The sequence below is a fragment of the Cynoglossus semilaevis genome, chromosome 1 (genome assembly GCF_000523025.1).
Source record: "Cynoglossus semilaevis isolate Cse_v1.0 chromosome 1, Cse_v1.0, whole genome shotgun sequence".
NCBI lineage: Eukaryota > Metazoa > Chordata > Actinopteri > Pleuronectiformes > Cynoglossidae > Cynoglossus > Cynoglossus semilaevis.
Genome location: NC_024307.1, coordinates 22,559,556 through 22,583,089, shown reverse-complemented (window position 1 = coordinate 22,583,089; position 23,534 = coordinate 22,559,556). Strand labels below are relative to the sequence as shown.

At 37.3% G+C, this 23,534-nt stretch overlaps 2 protein-coding genes across 2 annotated transcripts in view; one reads left to right on the top strand and one right to left on the bottom strand.

The window, feature by feature from the left end:
- The window catches only part of LOC103385808 (serine/threonine-protein phosphatase PP1-beta catalytic subunit-like), an 18,469-nt gene extending 12,998 nt beyond the window's left edge, over positions 1-5,471 (bottom strand). The window contains exon 1 of the mRNA XM_017037442.2: positions 5,315-5,471. Coding sequence (XP_016892931.2) covers positions 5,315-5,462 — 148 coding nt within the window. The 5' untranslated portion in view covers positions 5,463-5,471. The remainder of the gene's footprint in view (positions 1-5,314) is intronic.
- Positions 5,472-7,967: 2,496 nt separating this feature from the next.
- Positions 7,968-23,534, top strand: rela (v-rel avian reticuloendotheliosis viral oncogene homolog A). Its single transcript, XM_008319569.3, has 11 exons — positions 7,968-8,123; positions 9,728-9,763; positions 9,989-10,131; positions 12,196-12,341; positions 13,936-14,027; positions 15,398-15,532; positions 17,669-17,773; positions 20,192-20,407; positions 20,510-20,590; positions 20,722-20,805; positions 21,456-23,534. The coding sequence occupies exons 1-11, from the start codon at positions 8,117-8,119 to the stop codon at positions 22,220-22,222; spliced, it is 1,812 nt and encodes a 603-aa protein (XP_008317791.2). The 5' UTR covers positions 7,968-8,116; the 3' UTR covers positions 22,223-23,534.

Below are 23,534 nucleotides of genomic sequence, written 5' to 3'. Positions count from 1 at the left end.
TAATTTATTGAGGGGGTCACTATATCCTAACAACTGTCAACATTTTGCCACATTCTGCCTTGTTAACAGCAAATGCAAAAATACCACAAAAAAAAAAAACAAAAACAAAAAAAGAGAGAACAGAGGGGGTCACTATATCCTAACAACTGTCAACATTTTGCCACATTCTGCCTTGTTAACAGCAAATGCAAAAATACCACACAAAAAACAAAAACAAAAAAAGAGAACTTACAGAGAAAGTCATTTTTTTCTCTCAATGAAACATTAATCATGTTTTCCAAAAAACTACTTCAGAAATCACCCTTAAAAATGTAATGTGTCAGGGTGCTATGTAAATCACGCAGAGTATTTATGTGAACATTTCCACATGTTTTGCAGTCACTCACTTCTCAGCAGTGACTCAGTAGATTGGTGACAAGGCAACACAGAGACAAATGACACCGGAGAGTCATGAAACCCAGGCAGACAGACTAGACTGCGACAATTGTAAATCGTGCCGTCAGTCGATCAGGTTTAGCCTGTCTGTCGGACAACACCTCTGGGACACTCCAACAACATGTGCTATGAAGCACATGTGAACTGATTACGTGAGTCTGCGTGTGAACATAAGGATGGACTGGTTGGTGTCACAGATTGATGCGAACACATTTTAAAAACGCACTCTATCTTTTATTTTAATCTAAAGCTCTGATCTTTTCTGTGGTAGACACAGTAGCATTCATAGAAAATATCATTGAAACATTATCAAGACTACAAAAAAAAAACTCTTGAGCTACAGTATAACTGGAGATTGACGTTTGTTTTCAGCCCTACATGTGTCATTAATTGCTGTTTCTGTGTATGTGTGAAAGGGCAGTTCCAGTGTAGTAGCACCAAACAGCTTAGAGCCCGTGTTTGTGTAACCAATAAACACAAGAACAAAGTTAGCTTATAAGTCCGGATAAAGTGAGCATTACTTTAAAGTTCCATCACCGTTAATGTTCAAACAGAAAAGGGAACAGTAATTATAACGCAACAAGTATTTGATTATTTTGGAGTTTGTTAAATGATGACTACACTGATGAGTACTGTAGAGTCATGTACTTTAATAAGGACTACACACATTGTGTATTAGCCCACTTTGAAACATAAACAATCATTTGATGATCTAACCTTAGAGTAGTGTAGTTGTGTGACAAATGTTTATTTTTGTAAATATCAATATTTACATGTTTATCTATTGGTAAAATGTAACCAAATGACCACCATTTGGAACTCACCAATAACAAAGTAAGTAATTATATATGCAGTATATACTATATTATACTATATTGTCCATCTACATATTCACAGCAATTTCTTTAAAACCCCATAGAAAAAGTTTGAGACACATTTAATTGCTTCAAATAATCCCATCAAAACTGCTATTTATAGAAAACAACTATAAAATTGTGCAATTTCCTCCTGTGACAAATAAAGAACATACTGAAACTGATGTAGCTGTTTTGACATGGGGGCTTCACTATCTAAAAGAGGGGGGCACTGCAGAATAGGTTTTGGGAACCACTATATTGAGTTTTGTTAAAAAAGTATTTGAAAATGCTGATAAATAATCACATTAAACCAAATTTTCAAAATACAAAAGAAAAACTGAGAGCAACTGAGCTCCAAGGCTTTTGTTTTATAGTATTTCACTTCTTACTGTAGCCCTGAGTGTAAAGAGTGTTCATTTCTAGGAGGAACAGCTGTGCCTGCTGACATTTAGCTAGAGATCAGAGCTCCCTTTATACGCACGCATGTGTGTATACGAGTAACGGGGCTCAGCGGAAAAAGTACAAGATCAACCTGTTGAAGTAGTTTAGAGGAGGATTTCCCTCCTTGGACCCGAGACAAAAGGTCCATGGAAGAAGAAATCCATACTACCGTTGAAACCAAGCATTTTGAAGTTTGAGAAAAGAAGGGGCGGGAGGAAAACGCTCCCTTGTAAACCGCTAAATGTTAACGGGCTATGGATGGAAACTGTTTGAGTAAACTGAGACGGTCTTGGTAAATAAAGCAAGAGGTCATTGTGTTGTATGAAGAAGTCCCAAAATAAAATGCAACTCCTATTTTAAAATGCTGACACAGCGGTTTGGTAGCAGCATTAGTAACATGGTGACCCCAAAAGGTCTTCCGTATGATGTAATACTTAATGAGTAAAGAATTGATTTTTCTTAACATTACTAATGCCTGACAACATATTACTAATTTTGTTTCTGGTCAGGTGAAGTGAAATAAAACAAAGAACAAATAGTCCCACCTTTCTTCTTATTTTATTTCGGTATGGATAAAATGTAACAGCATTGTTGGTGCCCACACACCAATTGCATGATATAGCCTGATATAAAATCATACGTTGTTGCACCATTTACAATTATTATGTAGTGTTACTGCTCAATTTGCATCTATTGTGTCTGTCCTCCCCATATATATATTTTGACGGGTTACAAAAAATATTTAATCTCCCTGCAAGTGACCAGGACATCCTCTTAAAATATTCACTATAGAAGAAAAACACCTAGGTGGTATTATTTCAAGTCACAAGATTCACATCTGTCAGCAGAGCTGAAAGACAAGCAAGATTTAGCTTAGCTGAGCTTTGATGAAATCTAACTTGTACAATCTCAAAAGCAAACTTTTTTTCTATTCAGTTTAACTCAAAGTGTGGATGTTAACTTTGGAAATGTGTGTTGCATATTACAACTTGTGATACTAAGGCCCTGTTAGCTTTCAATTCTATTAACTCATTAAAGGAATCGGTTGTCCTGGTTCCTTAAAGGCCAACACGTTATTTAAACTAGAATGGGACTGGTTCCTTAAAGGCCAACACGTTATTTGCTATTTAAACTAGAATGGGAAAAATATGCGACTGATTGTGATTATTGGATTGGGCTTCCGTAATTATAATTAAAAAAAACTGCAAACATGCCACACTAACAACAACTTTTCAGCTGTACAGTCGATAGTTTTCCTGTGATAATAACAGGGATAATGAGTGAACCCAGGGTCTTGTTGTTTTAGCAGAAAAAAAACTTTAACATTTCGTCTTCCTAAGGTCACTTCACACCTAAGCTGCAGCAGGTGGAAGGAGACAAATGGTTGGACACATTCACAGCTCACATCTGGAAAACTTTACACCCAGATCCCTCAAACTCCCTTCACACAGGTTGTCTTCGACTGATTGGAGAGATAAAAAAAAAATTTAAAAAAAAAACTAAAGCTAGCTTAGCAACTTCAGTATATTCCAGCCTAGTCAAAAATACAAACACACACACACCCTCACACAGCTGCACCGATGACACACACAAAACCAAACAAACTTTATTATGCAACTAAACCCAATTAATCCTTCTAATTATCTGGCATGATGGTGCACACAGACTGCTTATTCATTTAGAGGAATGGACTTAGCCTTAGTGGTAGTGCGTGGTAATTTCAGCATGCTGAATCAGCGTATGTTTGTGTGCGTGAGATAACCAATAATAACTTGTTATTTATCCAATTCTGCCTTCACCGTACCATGTTTTCTAAAGAAACAGAGGGACACTCTGTCGGCAAATTTGAAGGAGAATGACAGACTGATCAGCGCACTTTTGTCACCATCCCTTATTTAGCAATGCTAAGAATGTCACCCACCGCTGCCTTACAATAAACAGTGGTGCTGGGGCAACGGCGGCGCTTTCTTCGAAAGTACAGAGGTTACTTTAGTGGAGCACCACGCGACCTAACCAATGAAGAAGCATTTTTAAATGCATATGTGATGTTTTAAAATATAGATGTATATATATATTTTGTCATCTCTAGGCATCTTTAAAAAAAATAGGGCAGTGCCCCTTAACACAGTGATGAAAGCACCAGTTAAACAATTTCACATTCCATTTCTGCCAATAAAATGGACTAGAAATAAATCATGCAGTGTACCGGTTCAGGGCTGGAGACCATATATTGGACCATATAAGGTTGTTTCTCAAGGAACCCCCCTCAGACTGAAATGTCTTGCACATTAAGCAGTGGGTTTTAGCTTGGCTTTAAGACAAAGATTTACTTCAACTTCTCTCAACAATGTTTGCTGTAGATGGTGATACCTTTTATTTTTATCCTTTCTCAGAGACCACCAGTTCATCGTTTGCTGCTAAATCAAATCTTGAAAAATTCCTTACAAAGTGGTAACTCATGTAATGACAAGGCTTTTGGTTAAAACCACTTGAATACCCAATGTTTGTACCCAAATCTGCTATAAGACCACATGCCAATCGAGAAACCAGAACAAATTTTGTTGGCATCAACTGTTAAAACGTTTCGTTTTAACAGTCTGTCAACTGTCAAATGTTTCAGTAATACATTTTACTAAAGTGTATCAATTATTCTCGAAATAACTGGCTTTTAAAAATGTGTTTAAAAATCTTTTTTTTAATTTTAAAAATGTGTTTAAAAATCTTTTTCTTTTTTTTTTAATTTTTAGTCATCATAACTAGTATACAGTTCAACGTGTAATAACTGTAGAGCACTTCTTTATTTAGCTAAAACTGAATTGTACCACAAAACCGTTTTTTAAAAAGTGCCACTTTCCCTTGTCCCCACATAAGGCAATTAAAACAAAACTAAAACGGCGACTTTTTAGATCGGGAAGTTGAGGTGAAGTTCTTGGCTTATACGTTAAACCGAGCTGCTGTTAGTTTGAGTGAGAATATAAACTTTGGGGACTTAAAGTGCACCGTAACTACCGCCCATTTTGGTGTGTTTTGTTAGAAAAGCAAAAGCAGAGTACAGCCGTTCCCCCTGACTTTGCCCCATGAATGATGAATAGCAACGTACTGTAGGTACGGTTTCGTGTCGCGAATGACAATGGAATGACGTCAGTAATCCCGTAAAAAAGAATTATTACAACATTTAATCAGGGCCAACGGGTAAACGCTACTGAGGAATTGTTCTGGGGGTCATTCCTCCGTCAACATTCCTGCAGTTACAACTTTTACCTCCACTAATTTACCCCCACAGACCCGCGAATCACAGTTTTTAGTAATGTATCTTATGAAAAGTGTTATAAATACGAGTTGGTGAAACTTAAGCTATAAAAAGAAATAAGTCGAGAGGCGACCGCTGTCAAAGGTGTGTCCGTGAGTCGTATTACAAACAGACTGACGGGACTTCTCTTCATACCAGCCCCGGTCTACGTGAGCGACTTCAGCCACCGCTTTACTCGTCCGCTTGCATCGCAACGACACATAAAACACCACCCAGGGACCAGCGGCACAAACATCGGGACAAAATGGCTAACAAATGAACACAAACTTACCCTCTAAAAGCCTGGAAATCAGCGAGTCGACGTCCAACTCCCCCTCCGCCATTTCTGTTACAACAGTTGTGCCCTCCGCAGTCTGGTTTGGAGCAGGCAGTGAAGGCCCCGCCTCGGTACTGTGAACGCACCACCATCCTCCTCCCATTCACTGGCATCCCGTTTAAAACCACTGTGAAGCCTTCATGTAACCTTCGAATTTCTAGAGCTTGCATTACAGAAACGAGGGGAAACATTTAATGACTTGTAGTCTGTATTGTTTTGCAAAGAAAATTCACTCAAGGTCACTGTTCTTCTCAGGTTGACTTTGTACAGTATTTTAATATGACCGTAATCTACAGCATCATGAGCCATTTAAATATGCACCTATCTTTTATATTCTTCCTGTTTTATTAATACGTGTACATACTTGTCCGATGTTCATTTGTAGGTACGTTACTATTTAGTCAGAGTTTCCAACATTTTGTGAAATTTTTGCTGACCTTTTGTTGCACTGCCTTGTTTTGCAACAACAATAAAAAAAGACTATCCTATATCTGTTTTATTCTTCATCACAAATTAGTAGGACAGAAAAACAAACAAAAAACACTAAAAGCTGTGATATTTGTGCCATTGACACACCCATATTTATTTATATCCTATAGGATTACAAAAAAACACAAATACGTTAAAAAACAAACCCTACAACTAACAAACCTTTATTTGAGGGATGATAGAAATTTAATTATGGTAAGCAATCGCCCCTTAGGAAATGGAACTTGTGAATAAAATTAATACATAAATTAATACATACATTAATACATTAATACATAAATATTTGTATGTAAACTTCTAAAATGATCAAATAACCTGACAATACAATAACCTTACGAGTAACTGCAGGTAGACATTTTTAAATTCCCGTTAGAGAATAAGAAAGAAGACAAGAAAAGAAAAAAAAGAAAAAAATGGCGAAAAGAAAAAAAACAAACAAAGAAAGAAAGAAGGAAAGAATAAAAGCTGATCAACGATGTAGACTATCAATGTATTCACCTACAGCACCCTCTGCTGGTTTTACGACATTACTGCTTCTGAAAAAAGTATTTACTGTTTTTATAAATTAAATTAAACGAATTCAGTTAAAAAATAGAACAAAAAGCATAGACATATACATTACTTAATGTATTGAAAACAGGAAGTACACACATTGCTGTCACTTTCTACTCGGTGTTGATAAATGACTCCCACTGAATGTAGGTCATATCACGTGTGGGTTAGTGTGCGAAAGAGTCATTACTGATTTACAGATTATTATAAAGCAGAGCAACTACTGCTGTGTTTTACTCTGTTTATTTCTCTCACATTTAAGAAAGCAAAACCGTGAGAACAAAGTTGTGTCCGAGTAGGAGATGAATCCGGCCTCAAAGTGGCTGCCAGGTTATGACTAAAGCTCGAAGTTATGCTGGTGCCTCAGCCTCTCCCACTCACGACTTACTTTTTGTTGCTTTCAAGTGCGTCATCTGGGTATTTCCGCGCTGTTTTGTGTGGGCGGTGGAGAGTTGCAGTGCAGAGGAAAGGCAGAAAGTTCCAGCCTAGTCAAGCTGAACAGAAGCCGACACTGGAAACGCCTAACGGGTCTTCAAAATAACAGCAGGGCTTTTGTCGTAGACAACAATTCACTTCTTAAAACACCCCAGAAAAAAAAAATCTATACACAGTCTTAGAACTTAGAACTCTAAGTTTTTTACTTTTGAAAAGTAAAAGAGAGTCATGGAACTCGGTACTTGGTCCCCAGAGAAGGTGAAAGTTTAATGCTGTTGGCTTCCTGTAATGTGCTAATTTTCACATTAATTGGGACAAAATGTCATTATAACATTTTATTTTTCACTTTAATTATTTATTTGGTTTTGTTAGTGAACGAATAAATATACCCGTGTATACGCAAGGCAATATTTCAAAATAGGCAGAACACAAGCTTCTGAAAAATCTATGACTAAGGGAGAGGACGTACTAAATATAACAAGTACACAAACAATCACAGGGGCAAAGGGCATTTCCTGTTCCAGTATGTTCATTCAAAAGTTTTGATTTCCCAATAATAAACTGTCAAGTCATTTAATATACTTCTCTTTTTGTGATAGTTAAGATATCATGTCATTTCTATTCTGTTCAACATTTGTTCTGTATTGTAAAGTCTTCTTGATCTCTCAGATTCTGACACATATTTGTGTTAAACAAGTATTTGTGTTAAAGATTTTTTCTTTATATTTTTAGTCTTTATATATATGTCAGGATGCATTTAAATTTCAAAGCTCAAACATTTAGTATGTTTTTCAATGGTCAATCTGGCAAATAAACCTCATTGTTATTTTCAGTTGAAATGTTTTAGATTACTATTGAAAACTTTATTGTTTTGTCCCAGTTAAAGTTTTTCTACTATACTTTTGGAGAATAGAGTATATTAAATATTGTAAGATAGTTCGCTAAAAATAACACAATAATAACAGTTTGTCTAAAAAAGTGAACTCACCAAACATACTTTACCAGAATTGCATAAATCCAAAGGTTCTTAGTACAAATGATTCTCAAACACATGATGTGTTTGTTTGCTGTCCTTACCGGAAATCGTGCGGACTGTCGTAGCTCCGTGCAGCTTTACCTCCCGGACAGTGTGGTACACAAATGTAGGTGGAGCGAAGGGGCGACAGAAGAGCACTGTCAAGAAGTTTTTGCACTCTGTTCCTCTTGTCTGCACCGTCGCTGAGCTAACAAATACAACAATAAGAGGATAAAGAGGAGCGTGAGTGTGACTCGGACATAGCCATGGATGGTAAGAGTTGTCGCTTTCATTTGTCCACAGTGTTTTTACTCAGAGCAGAGAGTGGAGGTGAAACTGTACAGGGAGCTGTTGAACGCACAGGGGAAAGCCCCGCCACCACTGACTGGCCTTTGCTAACATGAGTCTGCTTTTAGCTACATCGCACGGGGCGGAATTACGACTTAAGTACCTCATATTTACTACTTCCCATTGTTTATACATTCTGCTGTCATTATAATAATGTTTTTCCCCAAACAAGACTCAGCCAAAGTGTTGCGTGTAAAAGCCCCTGTGTACTCCATGGAGTTTCCTTGTAGCGACTCCACAAGCCAAACTCGTCTGAAAATTTTACACATTTAACTGTTCTATGTCCTTTTTAGCAGTGTACACGGTTTTTTTTGTCGATATAAAACCTCGTCACTTATTGTCAAAATGCTGTCTTTGTTTCGGCTTCATTCAGTCTCATTTGTTCCATAGGATAATCCGTCCGTGCTGCTAGTTACCACTTCAACCTTAACGGGTGGAAATTTACGCTCCTTGTTTTTTTTCTTTTCGTCGATTGTTGTTTTTTTTAAACTTCTCAATCTTGCCAATGTGTATCCCGAATTGAGGGGTATCTCTTGCCAGTGTCGCTTTCATTTAGTCTACAATCCGAAAAAAAGTATTGTTATAATAGTACAGTACACCACATATAATAAAATCGTTGTATGGTTCTTCAGCCACTAGGATAACTTAAACTTAAAATCTTAAAAAAACGCGTATTTTCATACTTGGATCATAGACTGTAGTTATTGATCAACCAAAAAGTAAACAATGACAGAGACAAACAAGCACGGAACATACAGTATGGTGAGGCAGTGATTCACTCTTCTCTGACCTTAAAAACAAAACATGTCTTGTAAATACACACTTGGTGGTAGTGAGAGTGAGAGACGGTTCTTTTCACTTTCACCACTTTTTTTTTACACTATTGCGTTTCAAACTAAGATGCCCTCCTTTGATTAGGTGTATCTGACACACACTGTAGAAAAGGTAAACAGCCAATTGTCCTCGATGTTTTCACATGTTGTCTGAACCAAGTACATGGACGTGTTACAGCTTACAAAGAATCCTAGCCCTCCTTTGGCGCTACAATAGCTGGGAAGCTACACATGGGTGGAGGTCTGACCATCAGCTCTAGTGTCACCCCTCACTTGGCTGTGAATTGTCAAGAAAAAACAAATTAACAGAGCACCTGAAAGAGGAGAGTTGCTTTTTTGTTCTCAGCAGAGGCTGTCCACAACAAGAAGGGTAATCCGAGACTAATATCGCACCCTCTATGCTTTTGTTTGCTTTCAATTTGGACAACTTCTTCTCTATGAGCCCTGACAAGCAGTTCAGTGTCTCATGATTAATTATGTTCTGCTACTTCAAGCATCTCCATGTTGTTTGACCTCCTTGGGCCGACTGGGATTTTTTTTTTTTACCAACAAATCAAAGCTAGACAAACATTAGACAGACCACAAGTATGTGCATAAAGGTCATGTTTGGTTTCTGCACTGATGCCATGCATGGTTAAAAAAAAGTAAAGGGTTTTAGCTGAATGAATGGACTAATTTTCTTTTGGCTTTTTGCAGGTGTGTATGGATGGGGCTTGACCCCGCTGAACCAAGGTAAGCAGCTCTTTCCCGCAAATGTAATCAGTTCTGATACAGACTGCAGACGTTTCATGAGCAAACATTACCACACCATTAGCCAATGACAGGGCTTGGCATGTGTTGACACACTGTGATTGAGATAAAGCTCTACAATCTAAACACTGTGAACCCTACAAGTAAGTAACACAACATCTAATAAACTCCCATTCTACTTTTTCTCTTCTTTCGCTCGCACCTCAGTACAAACAACCCCTTACATCGAGATTATTGAGCAGCCAAAGCAGAGGGGCATGAGGTTTAGGTACAAGTGTGAGGGACGTTCAGCGGGCAGCATTCCCGGAGAGAAGAGCAACGACACCACTAAGACTCATCCAGCAATCAAGGTAAGTCTATGGAATTAACTTCTGAAGATGGTTTGTTTTTAGTTTTATTTGTTGATTTTTAACACTTAAAAAGCAAGAAACCAAGTTTTGCACTTTTGTATTGTAATCGTATACTGTATATTCTACATATTAAATAACAGCTATTATAAAAAAATAATATATTAACATAATTTTTTTAACTCCATTTTTTTCCTCAAAATTACTGTTGCCTTGTGAAGACGTTTTACTAATTTAAAAACACTTTTTTATTTGAAGTTGTTTTAAATAAGACAGAACACGCGGCACAATTTCCCATTTGCACTAGTGGTATTTTGTACTTTTTGTACATCCTCAATCTGGGACACTGAAAAAATGAGTTCAGAAAAAAGAGAGGTTGAAAAAAAAAACCTACTTAGTAGCGGTCTGTTACATGCTTAACAGGTTGCTAAAATTGGAACAGAGGGCTCTACATTTGCAAATAAAAGCAAAATAAAATGAACCAACACCATGAATATTTGCATGTTATTTGTTAAATCAAAAATCGATAGAGTGCTGTTGAATATTAAAATGATATTGTGAAACAAAATATTGCAATATTTCAGTGTATCAATATTTTCTTACACCCCTAGTATTTGTTTAAAATGTATTATGTCAGCAAATATCTCAGCTCCACCTTATCTCTACATCAGACTCTACAAGGAGACATGGACACAAAGATGTACAGACACAGAGACATAGAAACAGGCACAAAGACAGGAAAAAAACAAACAAAGACGAAGAGAAACAGGCTCAATGACACAGAGACACAAACAAACAAATAGACAGAGACACAGACAGAGTGAAACAGACGGAGACACAACTGAGAGACTAAGACAGAAAAATGAGCAGAGATGCAGACAAGATGCAAACAAATGGTTGCAGTTCAGAATGAATGCATGGCTGATATATATTACAAAAATCAATACACATTCTCACTTACATGTAGTAAAGTAATAGTAGTAAAGTAAAAGTAGTAATAGTAGTAAAATCAATACACATTCTCACTTACATGTATTATGATAATAAATCTGATAGTAAAGTGCATTATTGGATGTCACCAACACCATAATACTGTCCTGAAACCTTGCTGCTTTTGCATCAAGAAATAGAAATTACATTAAAATTGTCTGTTTAAGATAGAATGTATTCAAAAGAAGAAAAAACATGATACAGTAGAACCTAATATTTAGTGACTATACTATATGCTGTAGTTTCAGAGCCAAATAAATATATAGAATTGAATGAAGCCTCATGTAAAAACCAACTGTTAGGTTGGCAGCAGAGAGAAAAGCCTCATGTAAAAACCAACTGTTAGGGTTAGGGTTAATGAAAGGTCTGCTCAGAATATCTAGAATCCTACCTCGAGTGGAATTTCCTTTAATTTGTTTTAAAGGATTTATACATTAAGTCACAAACTCAAGGCTTGCTGGCCTAATCCGGCCCAACACCTCATCATATGTGGCCCACCAGAGTTTAACACGCATACTGGATTGGATAAATGTATTGGTCTAATTCTGCGTGTGTATATTATGTGCATTGACATTTTTCAGTTGTTGATTTTTTTTTTGTCTTGGCACTAGACCTTAATAACTGCATTAAGCAAATTAAACAGAACAAAAACCAATGTTTAAGATTTACATGAGCTGCTGTGTCCAGCAAAAAATGTTAAAATATCATTCATATAATATATGAAGGAGTGTTCGGTCCAGACAGGGAGTGACTGTACACCTACAGAATTTAAAAAAAACAACAACAACAAACAATAAGACAAGAGTTCTGCCAGTATTGTTTCACCATAGACTTGATACATCATTGTTCACTATTCTACTTCTGACATAGCTGAACACCAATGGCTTGACTCGACAAAAAATTCCATGACACACTCCTCCAAAAAGCAACTCGATGCATCAAAACAAATTGTGCTTTAGGAATTTCTTAAGACTGGTTATTTTGCTTATGTTAGTTTAGTGAACCTTGTATTTGATGGTGTTTATGAATTAGCTTTTTTAAAAATCAGTACGTTACGACACTCACTTGTTCCCGCAGGTGCACAACTACAGTGGCCCTCTGCGTGTTCGCATTTCACTGGTAACAAAGAATGCTCCACACAAGCCTCACCCTCACGAACTGGTTGGGAAGGACTGCAAACACGGTTACTATGAGGCCGACTTGCAGGAGAGACGAATACACAGGTATGTGCTGCCTGCAACAGGCCTGGAGATGAGGCTGTTTCACACCTTTCATAGTAACATGAGCACACAAGTGTGAACTTTGTCACCTGGTACACGACTTACCAACCATTCGAAGAAGTTGATAGTTTTAGTGGTACTGAGGCTAGAGCAGTACTTCTCAAATAGTACTGAGGGCCCCCCGGTAATGCTTGAAGGATAACAAGCCTCCAGTCACTAGGTGGCAGCAACTTATACAGTGGTTTGTACAGATAAAAATATATAAAATATACTGTTTTAGGTTATCAGGTTCTCAGTAGTATTTCCATTCGCAGCAGTGTGGGTCGGAAGGGGGAGGGGAATGACAGAAATCAAATTGAAAACCACTGGGCTAGAGCAAGTTGAACATTAACGTGAATAAGCAAATGGTGGATCCAGCGGGAGCCAATCAAATAATGTGTTTACCCTGCACCGCCAGTGCACCAAGACAGAGTGGAAGAGTTGCCACCGTTAATTAAGAGCATTAATTAACGGTGGCAACGTGACGTGCCACTACGAAACAAAGCACAGAACGTTTTTTAGCAAAGTTATCCTCTGAAGTCCGCGCTGAGGGCAGGCAAAATGACAGATGTAACCGACTCATCACGCATTAATTTACAGCACAGCAACGTGCAAACAAATGCTCACTGAGGACTGGGCAGCATAACAGTTTATTAAAAATTAAATTACTGGCCGGGCAGTCCCATGTCTATTTCTCTCATTTCGAAAAAGTTGTCGAGTGATACAACAATGATGAGAATGTACACACATCTCTACAGATTGGCAGGAAAAGAATGTGATTATTACAGTATAACTTGATAAATTGGATATGATCAACTATTATCAGTATTTTTATTAAATGAATGATAGGAGATGATTAAATATATAGTTTCTAAAAGATAATAACTAATGTTTGTGAAGAAGAAAAAAAAATCTTTGCTATGAGAATCGTGCTTAATTATATAATTACCTGGAGTTTAGTGGTAACTGTTAGCAACAGTTACTGGAAGGAAGTGCACATTATCAGGGCAGATAGCATTGGAGTTCCTGCAGTGTGTGCAAATATTAACACGTATAAAGTTAACTTTGACATTGACTTTGATTTGTGTGTGGACTGTGAATTAGAACGCCAAGTAAATAGCAGGTGCAATAACCAGATGTGTGACATTGCTCAAGAATGAATTAATGTGATTGGCCGGTTAAGTTTTGACAACCCAACTTGTTATCATGAGTTCTGTTTAGAACATTCATCTATAGTCATAATTTATTTCCCATTTTTACTCCACTCTCAAACGAGGGATGTAGTCAGTGATCCGTAGAGACGAGGGTTTATTATTTTGAAAGGTGGAGTTTATCGGAACAGTGAAGACCATAGTGGAAGTACAAAAAATATTACAGTGTGGGTCAATGGAGCAAATGATTTGGTGTAGCATGTGTAGCAGGATGATGTGGTGGCCACAGAAAGATTAAACTGTTGATATAAAGTCTTCGTTACATTCATCGCTACATTTGTTGTTTATGAAAGAGCAACGGAAATGGATTTGGTTAATGTGGTGTTTGACTTTTATCTTCCTCTCAGTTTCCAGAACCTGGGCATACAGTGTGTGAAGAAGAAGGATGTGAACGAGGCCATCACTTGTAGGCTGCAGACCAATAACAACCCCTTCAATAGTAAGTTGTCATGGGTACATGATGATCGTGCAGCACAAGATACCTTTTGTTCCCTTGGCATTTCTCGCTCAAATTTTTGAGTGCAAATATTTCTTGTGGACAATGCCCCCAAACATGTCCAGTTGAAATATACAGATGTGGACTAAATTATTATTCCTTCGAGGAAACCTTTAGCAATAGTTTCCTCTGCGCTTTTGTAGAAAACAAGGAAATTTCAAAAAGCTACACACTTTATGTGTTAAGATACGTGAGGCAATTCTTTCATTTGAGAACAAAAACTATGAGAGATGGGTAAAGTTTTTTTTTTCCTGAAAGGAAAGTCATAATATGAGTAAAACGTAACTTAAAAGAAAAATATTTTTTATCTGCATTTATATCAAATATATCTGCATTTTTATACGTTTATGGTTGTATGTACTGTAAGCAGGCATATACAGAGTAAGTGTAGTTCACTACATGCAACAACCCCCAACCCTAGACAGCCCTTAATAAATATATACTGTATATATAATTATTTTTAGGGGTAATAAAATATATTGTTTTTTTAAAAGGGTGTACTTGCATATGACATATGCTATATTATTATTACATTAGTGGTAAACTCTCAAAATAACATTGGTTATCAGCAATACGTTTTTGGGACAATATATTATCCAGCAAAAAATGCCCTAATCTATGTTTATATATGTATTTATAGATATAGAACATATATATACTGTCTGTATATATATATAGATATATACATATATATATATATATACACACATATGTATATAAATATGTTTATATATGTGTATTGATATATGTTTATATGAATATTTTTAATGGTAGAACCAAGAGTTAGTTCAAACAAAAAATGCTAATATACAGCCATTGTTACCCTGGGCTTCACCTTTCTTCTTTTCCAATGGCTCCAATGCTACATAGTGTTGCTATGTCAGTTTACATGCATTGCGTTTGATTTCCACCTTCACTCCGCAGCCTCTGCAGTCAGCACTGTGCAGTTGTAGGTAAATTCAATTAAAGTTCTTACAATGTGCGATAAAGCACCATCTTGTGACGTGGTCAGGTTAGTCGGTCATCACATACATTAATGACCTCTCAAATCCTATTAAAATTTTAAAAATTCAATTCAGTAATTTAGATTTTTTTTTTTTACTTTTGGTAAGTTTGAAATATCTCCTCCGACCGTCAAGTAGAGGTAAAAGACAAGACAGATTTTGCCCTTTGTACAGTAAACAAAGACTCTAAATACCGTCAAGTAGAGGTAAAAGACAAGACAAGACAGATTTTGCCCTTTGTATAGTAAACAAAGACTCTAAATATTCATTCTTCTAACCTATGGATGTTTTTTTTTTTTTTTGCCACAGTACCTGAAGCAAAGGTGTGGGAGGAGGAGTTTGACCTGAACTCAGTTCGACTCTGCTTCCAGGCTTCCATCACTCTGCCCACGGGGGAGACGTTTCCTTTGGAGCCTGTCGTATCGCAGCCCATTTACGACAACAGTGAGTGGACGACACCTGATACATGCACGATGATGGTGTATTTAAGTTGATGGAGATTTGAACAAAACTAAATACAATAATAATAATGATATAAATAACAAATACAATCAGTACCATAGTGTAGCGGTTAGCACACTTGCCTCGGAAAATAGCTTTGGATAAAAGCATTTTGCTAAATTACAATCTCATTGGACTTGAAAAAATGAAAATGAAACCTAATTGGATTTTATTTTATTGCTTTTATCTTTCTGACCAAAACATTGAATTCTCTAAGTCAGTCTTTGTTTGTCTTTGTATCCTAACCCTCTCTTATGATTAAAAAAAAGCAACAACAATTAACGGTAATGATGGTGAGCATTTCCTTTATTCAGTTAGGGTAATGATGGTGAGCATTTCCTTTATTATTCAGTTAATGCTCATTGGCAGTAATAGTCAATTAACAGCCAAATATCTGCTGCATATCATACTATGCACATCTCCTTTGGTGGTATGTTGAATCTTTGTTCTTTTATTATGTTTTTACTAGAGCTGGGCAATGATTGCATATTTCAGTTGGGATGACTTCTTGCGATTAAACGCTGCTAATCGCAGTGTTACGCAAAATCCAATAATCAATTCAAAAGTAGTAAATTAAATGTATTGCCATATGAACGAAAGTGCCATTACATTTGTTGCGCAAACACTTTTAATGTCAGCATTTTATACTATAGAGTTAAAATAAAATATTGAGGGTAAATCTCAATGTAAACAATGTAATTAATGCAAATACAACTAAACACAAAAGCTTATTGCTTCCAAGGCATTAATGTTATCATGTTTGTTATGTGTATATATATATATAAAAAACGACCCACAAAATCCCTAGGCAACAAGTATACAATTAAAACAGGCAAGAGGTAACAGCAGAAACTTGTTTCTTCTATCAGGAAGCAGCAAACCAGTCTATGTTCACTACCAAAGGTCTCTGAGTGAGGTGACGCACAGAAAAGTTCACAGCTGAGATTTATTGTGCAGGGGACCCTGTCTGTGAAGTCCATGTTTATACTGGATTAGCACTCCACACCACTAACAGCTAATGCTGGTGCTTCATAAATGTCGTTATGAGAACTGGATGTTAAATGGAAGTTAACATTGCTAACCGGACATCAGAGGGAATACTGGGAGTGTTGCATCTTGGTGTTCACATAAACATGGATGGAACTCTTCTCTGTACCTTTCTGCTGTATCGACTGAATAATTTAGAGGGTGAGTTACTAGCCCATCCTATTTCCAAAATGAACAGCTAATGCTACATCTGGTTCAAATCAGTTCACCATTTTGCTTGTCAAACGTTCCGCTTGAACAAGCTTGTTTACATAGAACAACAGTGGTGGGTTTTTACGAAAGGTTAATTATCTTCGTTTTCAGTTCCTGTGAGCGCTGCAGCAGTAACCAACCAACTTTTACAATATAAAAGCTGCTGAGCAGCAGACGTTAACAATAGTAAAATTAAAACATTTTAAAATGCATTGACACGCGTTAAAATAATTGTCAGCTTTAATTAATTGCGTTATGAGTTAACGCAATAATAACACGTTAAAATGCCCAGCCCTTATGTATTTACATGTATGTACTATATATGTACTTATGTGTGTTGCCCATAAGGAGACTTTATTTATAAAAAAAAACACACTTATAGTATCTCCACAATTAAACCTCAATTTTTGTGCAGCGTTGATGTCTAAACGTATCTTGAAACAATGTGTCATCTTTGTTTTTTCATTTTTAGTTTTTTCAAAATAAAAGACAATGACAATAAATACAATCAAGCTTATATCAAACATAAAGTTTGAAAATGAAAATGTTGTACTCTCTAGGAAAGGATTTAAATGATCTTACCATCTATTTTTCTATAAATACATTGACATTTTTGGTTCAATGTGTTAAACTGAAAAATGAGAAACTTTAAAAGACGTAAAGGTTTATTACAAAACAAAAACATATCTGCAGCCCTGCACCCCGTCCCCCCCGTCCCCCACTTATGGATAAAGCAAATGTCAAACTCAGTATATGTACACGTGTACAGTTGTTTTGTCAGGTCTTTAAAACCTTAGTGTGGATTAAGTGGATTAATCTGTGCTCTGGTCGTCATTACAGGAGCTCCAAACACAGCAGAACTGAAGATCTGTCGAGTCAACCGTAACTGTGGGAGCTGCAAGGGAGGCGATGAAATCTTTCTACTGTGTGACAAAGTGCAAAAAGGTACGATATGATTTGCAGTTATTAGATTATTTTTCCTGCTTGTCAGTGTCGCTCCCACATGACATCAAGTTTAACTTTCAATCTGGTCAGTGGAACAGTGCAGTGGTGGCTTGGTGGTTAAGGAAGTGGACTTGGGTCTAGAAGGTTTCAGGTTCGAGTCCACCACAATTTTGTCCATTGAGCATGGCACTCTCCTCACACAAACTGCTGCCGACTGTTCACTTTGGTGATGGGTTAAAAGCAGAGGTCACATTTCGTTGTGTGTGCGTTGGTGTGCTGAGTCACAATGACAAATAGTTCACTTTCCAAAGAAAAATAAATCATGACCACATAATAGTGTTATTTTCCAGTACATGGAACATTGACCGAAGTCAGTGATTGAAAGAAAGGTTAACCCTCACTTTGCATTAAGGTATGCCAGTGTTTCCCCATTTCTATACATAGTATTCTTGTTAACCCCTTCACCTCCTATACACAGCGAATGCTTCAAAATTCCAACAAACTTTATTTAAACATATATTCTTAGCGAAAAAATAAAATTACACATCACTATTTTTTTTCCTCCCAAACTGGCACCAATAAGAAAATATTAAAAGTTAAATTAATTTGACCTGCTTCCCCTTCCCCTGCAAAATTTCCATGCTGCTGCAAAGCGGCCCGCCCCCTACTTTTGCTTACTTAGATACGCGAAATAGTGAAAATTGCTAACAATGTGATGATTTTGCAGCTTATGTACATTGTATATTTCATTTTTTATCTTTATGTATTTATCTTTTGATTACAAAACTTTTAACTACTTTATTTTCCTTAATGAGGCTTTGGTTAAGTTAATTTTGATGCCGCTAAACATTGGTTCAGCTATTATGGTACCTATGGGTGCGTACTGTGGTGCAGATGACATGGGATCACCACAATCACACAAAATAAACTCAGAAATGACAGGGACATTAAGGCACAAATTAGGTGTAATTTTAAAATGAAAGAAAATGTAACTTTTTCTGGATAGAGACGTTAGCGGCCAGACATTCAATTAAGATAACATAAAATCTTTTTTTTCTCTTTGATCCTCACAATTTTGGAATCAAGTCCCAGGTCGGATTGAACTGTTTGATTGTTTGGATTCGGCCTGTGGGCCGCCAGTTGATTAACACTGCTTTATATTAATTGACATTTCTGTATTTTTATGTATATATTTTGAAATATCTTTTTATTTTTATACATTTTGTGGTTTTTACATTGGTTCAGCTATTATGGTACCTATATTTTTATGTATACATTTTTAAATATCTTTTTATTTTGTGGTTGTTGGGGTTTTTTTTTGCTGGTTCTGGAATAATGGGCAAGTTGTGATTTTTCACATTTGAATCTTTTTTCTGCCCGTTCAAATAACTGTTTAATCCAAATGAATAAAAACAAATTAATCAATCTGTTATAAAACAAAAACATATTGGCAGCTATTCTTCCTCTCACTTGGCAAAGCAAATGTCGAACTCAGTATGTATCAACTGTGCAGAACATTTGCTTGTGCATGCATCGAGTGTCGATTCTGTTTTAACTCATTTGAATGCTGCCAACCCTGTCGTACATGTCAGGTTTCCTCGCCTGTCACTTTACTTGCAACGACACACAGAGGAGTCACGTTTCTCTCTCACATTTATCACAAAATGAAAGCTATCTTCCTGTATTCAGATGGCCACTAAACTATCGTTCCTGTTTTCTATATAGTCCCTTGTGGGCGTGTGTATTTCCATGAATTCACAAACTTTAGAAACAGCTACATAGTCTTCTCTCTAAAGGCCAATCAGCCCCGCACTTCCCATTCGGTTGCAATTTCTCCAGTTTTGTTTGTTGTTGTGGCAATAGAACTTCAGTAAAAAGCAGCAAATCAACATTCACATTGTTGTGCTTTTAGAGATATTATATTTTAGGATGTATTGCAAAGATTTGTTTTCTTGCTCTTAACTCCTAGTTTTTCTTATTATTTTATTATTATTAACCAATCAATCTCCCCTATTGACTGACTGTACTTTATGAGAAAACGTGTGAACTGCATTTCGATCGTGGGAGAATCGACGGTGGCCGTGAGACTGAGGCTCACGTAAACACACATGACATCATTAAACAAACAGTCTGTGAACACTCAGTGGTCAACCTGATAGTAAACTTCTTATTTCCAGGAAACCTACACAGTCAGTTGAACCAAAAAGTGGTGCTGCTGTTCTGCTCTAACAGTTAACTAGTTAAAGTTTAACAGTTGAAGATGAAAGTGCCCAACATTCTTTGGGGACCTGGAAATGTTGTTTTGTTTTTTTCAATGTTTTAACAAATAATCCTTAATGCTTTTATTCGATCAGTGTCTGCTTTTGTTTTAATTTTCCTGCCCTCCTGACTTTCCTTATTTTCTGTTTGGCTACGTAGAAGATATCGAGGTGCGTTTCTTCAAGGACTCCTGGGAGGGAAAAGGTACGTTCTCTCAGGCTGACGTCCACAGGCAGGTGGCCATTGTGTTCCGCACGCCGCCATACCATGACACTAATCTCAAGGAGCCCGTTAAGGTCCAAATGCAGCTGCGCCGCCCGTCCGATCGTGAGGTCAGCGAGCCAATGGAATTCCAGTATGTGCCTGTTGAACAAGGTAGAAGACATTGCGTTTCTTTTTTTTTTTTTTTACTTTCAAACGATTGCCTGCAACAGAAATTTGTTTGTAATATCTGCTATTTAAAAATAACTTTTGTAGATGAGTACAGACTGTGTCAAAAGAGGAAATGCACAGGAGACATGTTCCAGAGCCTGAAGCTGGGGCCCATGCTGTCCACTGGTATGCAGTCCTTCATATTGTCATAAAAGAGGTTTTTAGCTCTTTATAGCTTATATAGCTATAGTTTTATAGCTTTTGTGGGGTGGGGGTGTTGAAAGAATGAAATAAACAATGTATGTGTCACACCACAGTGTGCATGCCACAAGAAAGACGACACATCAGCACTGCAAGGAGGACAGTCGCAGTCAAGCCTCCAGTGATGAACACACAAGCTGGTAAGTCTGTTCACGTCACACAACGTGATTCTATAGATATAGATATAGACAGGAATAGAATCTTGTGTATTGTTGCTATTAAACTTCAGTGCATATACTACAGTATACCACATTATTTATTTATTTATGTTATTATTTGACAGCTGTTTGTATATATATATATATATATTTAATATATTTATGTACGCTTATATAAGTAGAAACAGTCATATAATAAATATAAGTGATACACTGTATATATAACAGGTGCATATATATACATATATACATACATATATTATAAATGAAAATTAAATAAATTGAAAGGCTTAGTTAGAATACAGTATATATTTTTACTATACTGTATATAATTGATTTGCACGCCTGCCTCAGAAGCAGGGAGTCCTGGGTTCGATAGCAATATCTGTAAATGTATCTACGCCCTTCTTTTAAGGGCACACATGTATCATTCAAAGCTTTTATTTCAGAACTCAATTTTATTCAAGAAACAGTGCAGTAATGGTGTCGTGTTTACGTGTTTTCGTGTTGTTTTATAAAACAAACAGTGCAGTAATGGTGTCGTGTTTACTCGTGTTGTTTTATAAAACGCCATGTGGAAGTGATGTTTAAATGACACAAGTGATGTTTTTGTTTTTCTGCTGTCTGTTTAGCACCTACACTGCCCCCTGGTGCCAGTGCAGCCAAATCTCAGGCTCCGTACTGCTTCCAACCCAAGGTGGAAGCATCCTCTGCCTCCATCTCAGCTGCAACCACAAATCAAACATGGAAAATCATGGAGAGCCTCAACCTTGGGCCTCGGCCCAAAGCTACTCCTGTGAGTTTCTCCATGACCAAACCACCATCCTCCACCTCTTCCTCTTCTTCCTCATGTAGCTCCACCACCAACCAGGAATACTCCACTGTCAACCTGGCAGACCTTCCTGATTTCTTCCCCAACATTTCCTCCACCCTTACCCAAGAGCCCTCTAGTCCCGGATACCCAATTTTCAGGGCGGGCACACGCTTGGCGGATGAAGATATCCCAGAGTTCCCAAGCTTTTCTGAGGCGCAAGGCACCTTGGAAAGCCTGAACATGGATGAGTTTGAGGACCTTCTGAAACCCTGCCTTGTGAATGAGGACGAAAACAATGCCCAGCCTTCGTGCCAACAAGTTCCATCGGCTGCCCAGAACAACACATTAACTCAGAACTCTTCTGAGCCTGCCTCCAACCCGGGAAGCACCTGGATGAATTACCCAAACAGCATTGTCAACCTGCTTCAGAATGAAAACATGATCGTTATGGGCTCCTCCAGCAACAACTACCAAGCCCCTGTGCTGGACGAGTTTGACGAGCTCATGTCTGCTGACGAGGATCGTCTCATTTCCATTTTTAACAGTGAAAGCCATGCTGGCTTTGTGTCAGGACACCATACCTAGAGTCTGTCTATGAAAATGTCTTACCGAGGACACATTATGATGCGGCACGTTTACTGGCCACTTCAGCCATTCAAGCCTAAAAGTCCTTCTCTGTCGATTAAGACAACAAGGGAAACGAGGTGGATGGGAGAAGCTGGAGCAGACAGAATGTAGCAAAGCAGCTCTTTGTCAAAGCACGTTTAAAATCCAAACTGTAAAGTCAGTGTGCGCTACATGCTAAGTGTGTTTAACTGGGGTTTTTTTTGTGATGAACACAAAACCCAAACAAACAACAAAGATTTTATTGCCCTTGTTAAACTGTTGTTTAGCATTAATCATTAACAGTCCTGATGATGCTATGGTTATCCTCCAACCAAGTAGGTTTGATAAATACAAACCAATCAGATGCATTGCTGACGTCATCTATTTCAGAACACAACCTCAACTAAACGTTTCTTTTTCATATTTCCTTGATGTACAATCTGAATTGTACCTTTGAACACAGCAGCTGGTATCTAAAAGTTTTTATGACGCGTCCCCGAACTGTAATATTGTAACTTAAAGCTGCAGTCCGTGAATTACTTTAGTTCAGATCTGTGCTAAAGATATCTAGGTTTTTAAATCTGTCGTTGATTAAGAATCTTTTCTAGTGTTTTCCGTTTTGTACATTATGCAGTCAGGAGTCAGACATGCAGAAAGAGCCTGTGGGTCGGTAATGATGAACCACCCCCCCCCCCCTCCTTTAGCAAACTCGTTCACAAGGAGACACGCTGGAGAGAGAGTGAAATGAGAGTGAAAAGTACCTATGAACAGGAAGTGACACAATGACCATGTCCCCATTCATAGCCTACAACTAAATAAGGTGTTGTCAAAATATGTTGCTGCCCAAGACAGAGGTCAGTAATGTTTGTCCCAGTGGCCTGCAACACCTGTAACCGTAACACCACGTCTTTGTTGAGGGTATGAACAAAACTGTAAGAAGTGATGTTGTGGAAATGGAATCAAGGTGTATTTGTACATAATTATGACAGAGGCATTATTATTAATTACATGCTTATGGCAGTGAATCATACAAAAGGCTCATGCAGGTATTTAAGCTTACTAATCTTCCTGTCCCTTCCTTATTCTAGGAATATGCTGCTTCAAAACACCACGGTTTCTGTACTGTGGCTCAACCGTATGTACTCGAGTTAATTTGCTTTATTGACATAGCATTATGCAGTTTTATACCAATTGTGTAAACAGATTGTACTGTAAATGTTTCTGCTTTCGTTATTGACTAAGTCTATACAAATCCTTGGCAAACACTTGGCAATAAAAGACAGCTTACAAA

Excerpts from the sequence above, each read along its gene's own strand:
- rela (XM_008319569.3), top strand. Across the intron at positions 12,342-13,935 it reads CAGGAGAGACGAATACACAG|TTTCCAGAACCTGGGCATAC; the intron begins GTATGTGCTGCC and ends TCTTCCTCTCAG. Across the intron at positions 14,028-15,397 it reads CAATAACAACCCCTTCAATA|TACCTGAAGCAAAGGTGTGG; the intron begins GTAAGTTGTCAT and ends TTTTTGCCACAG.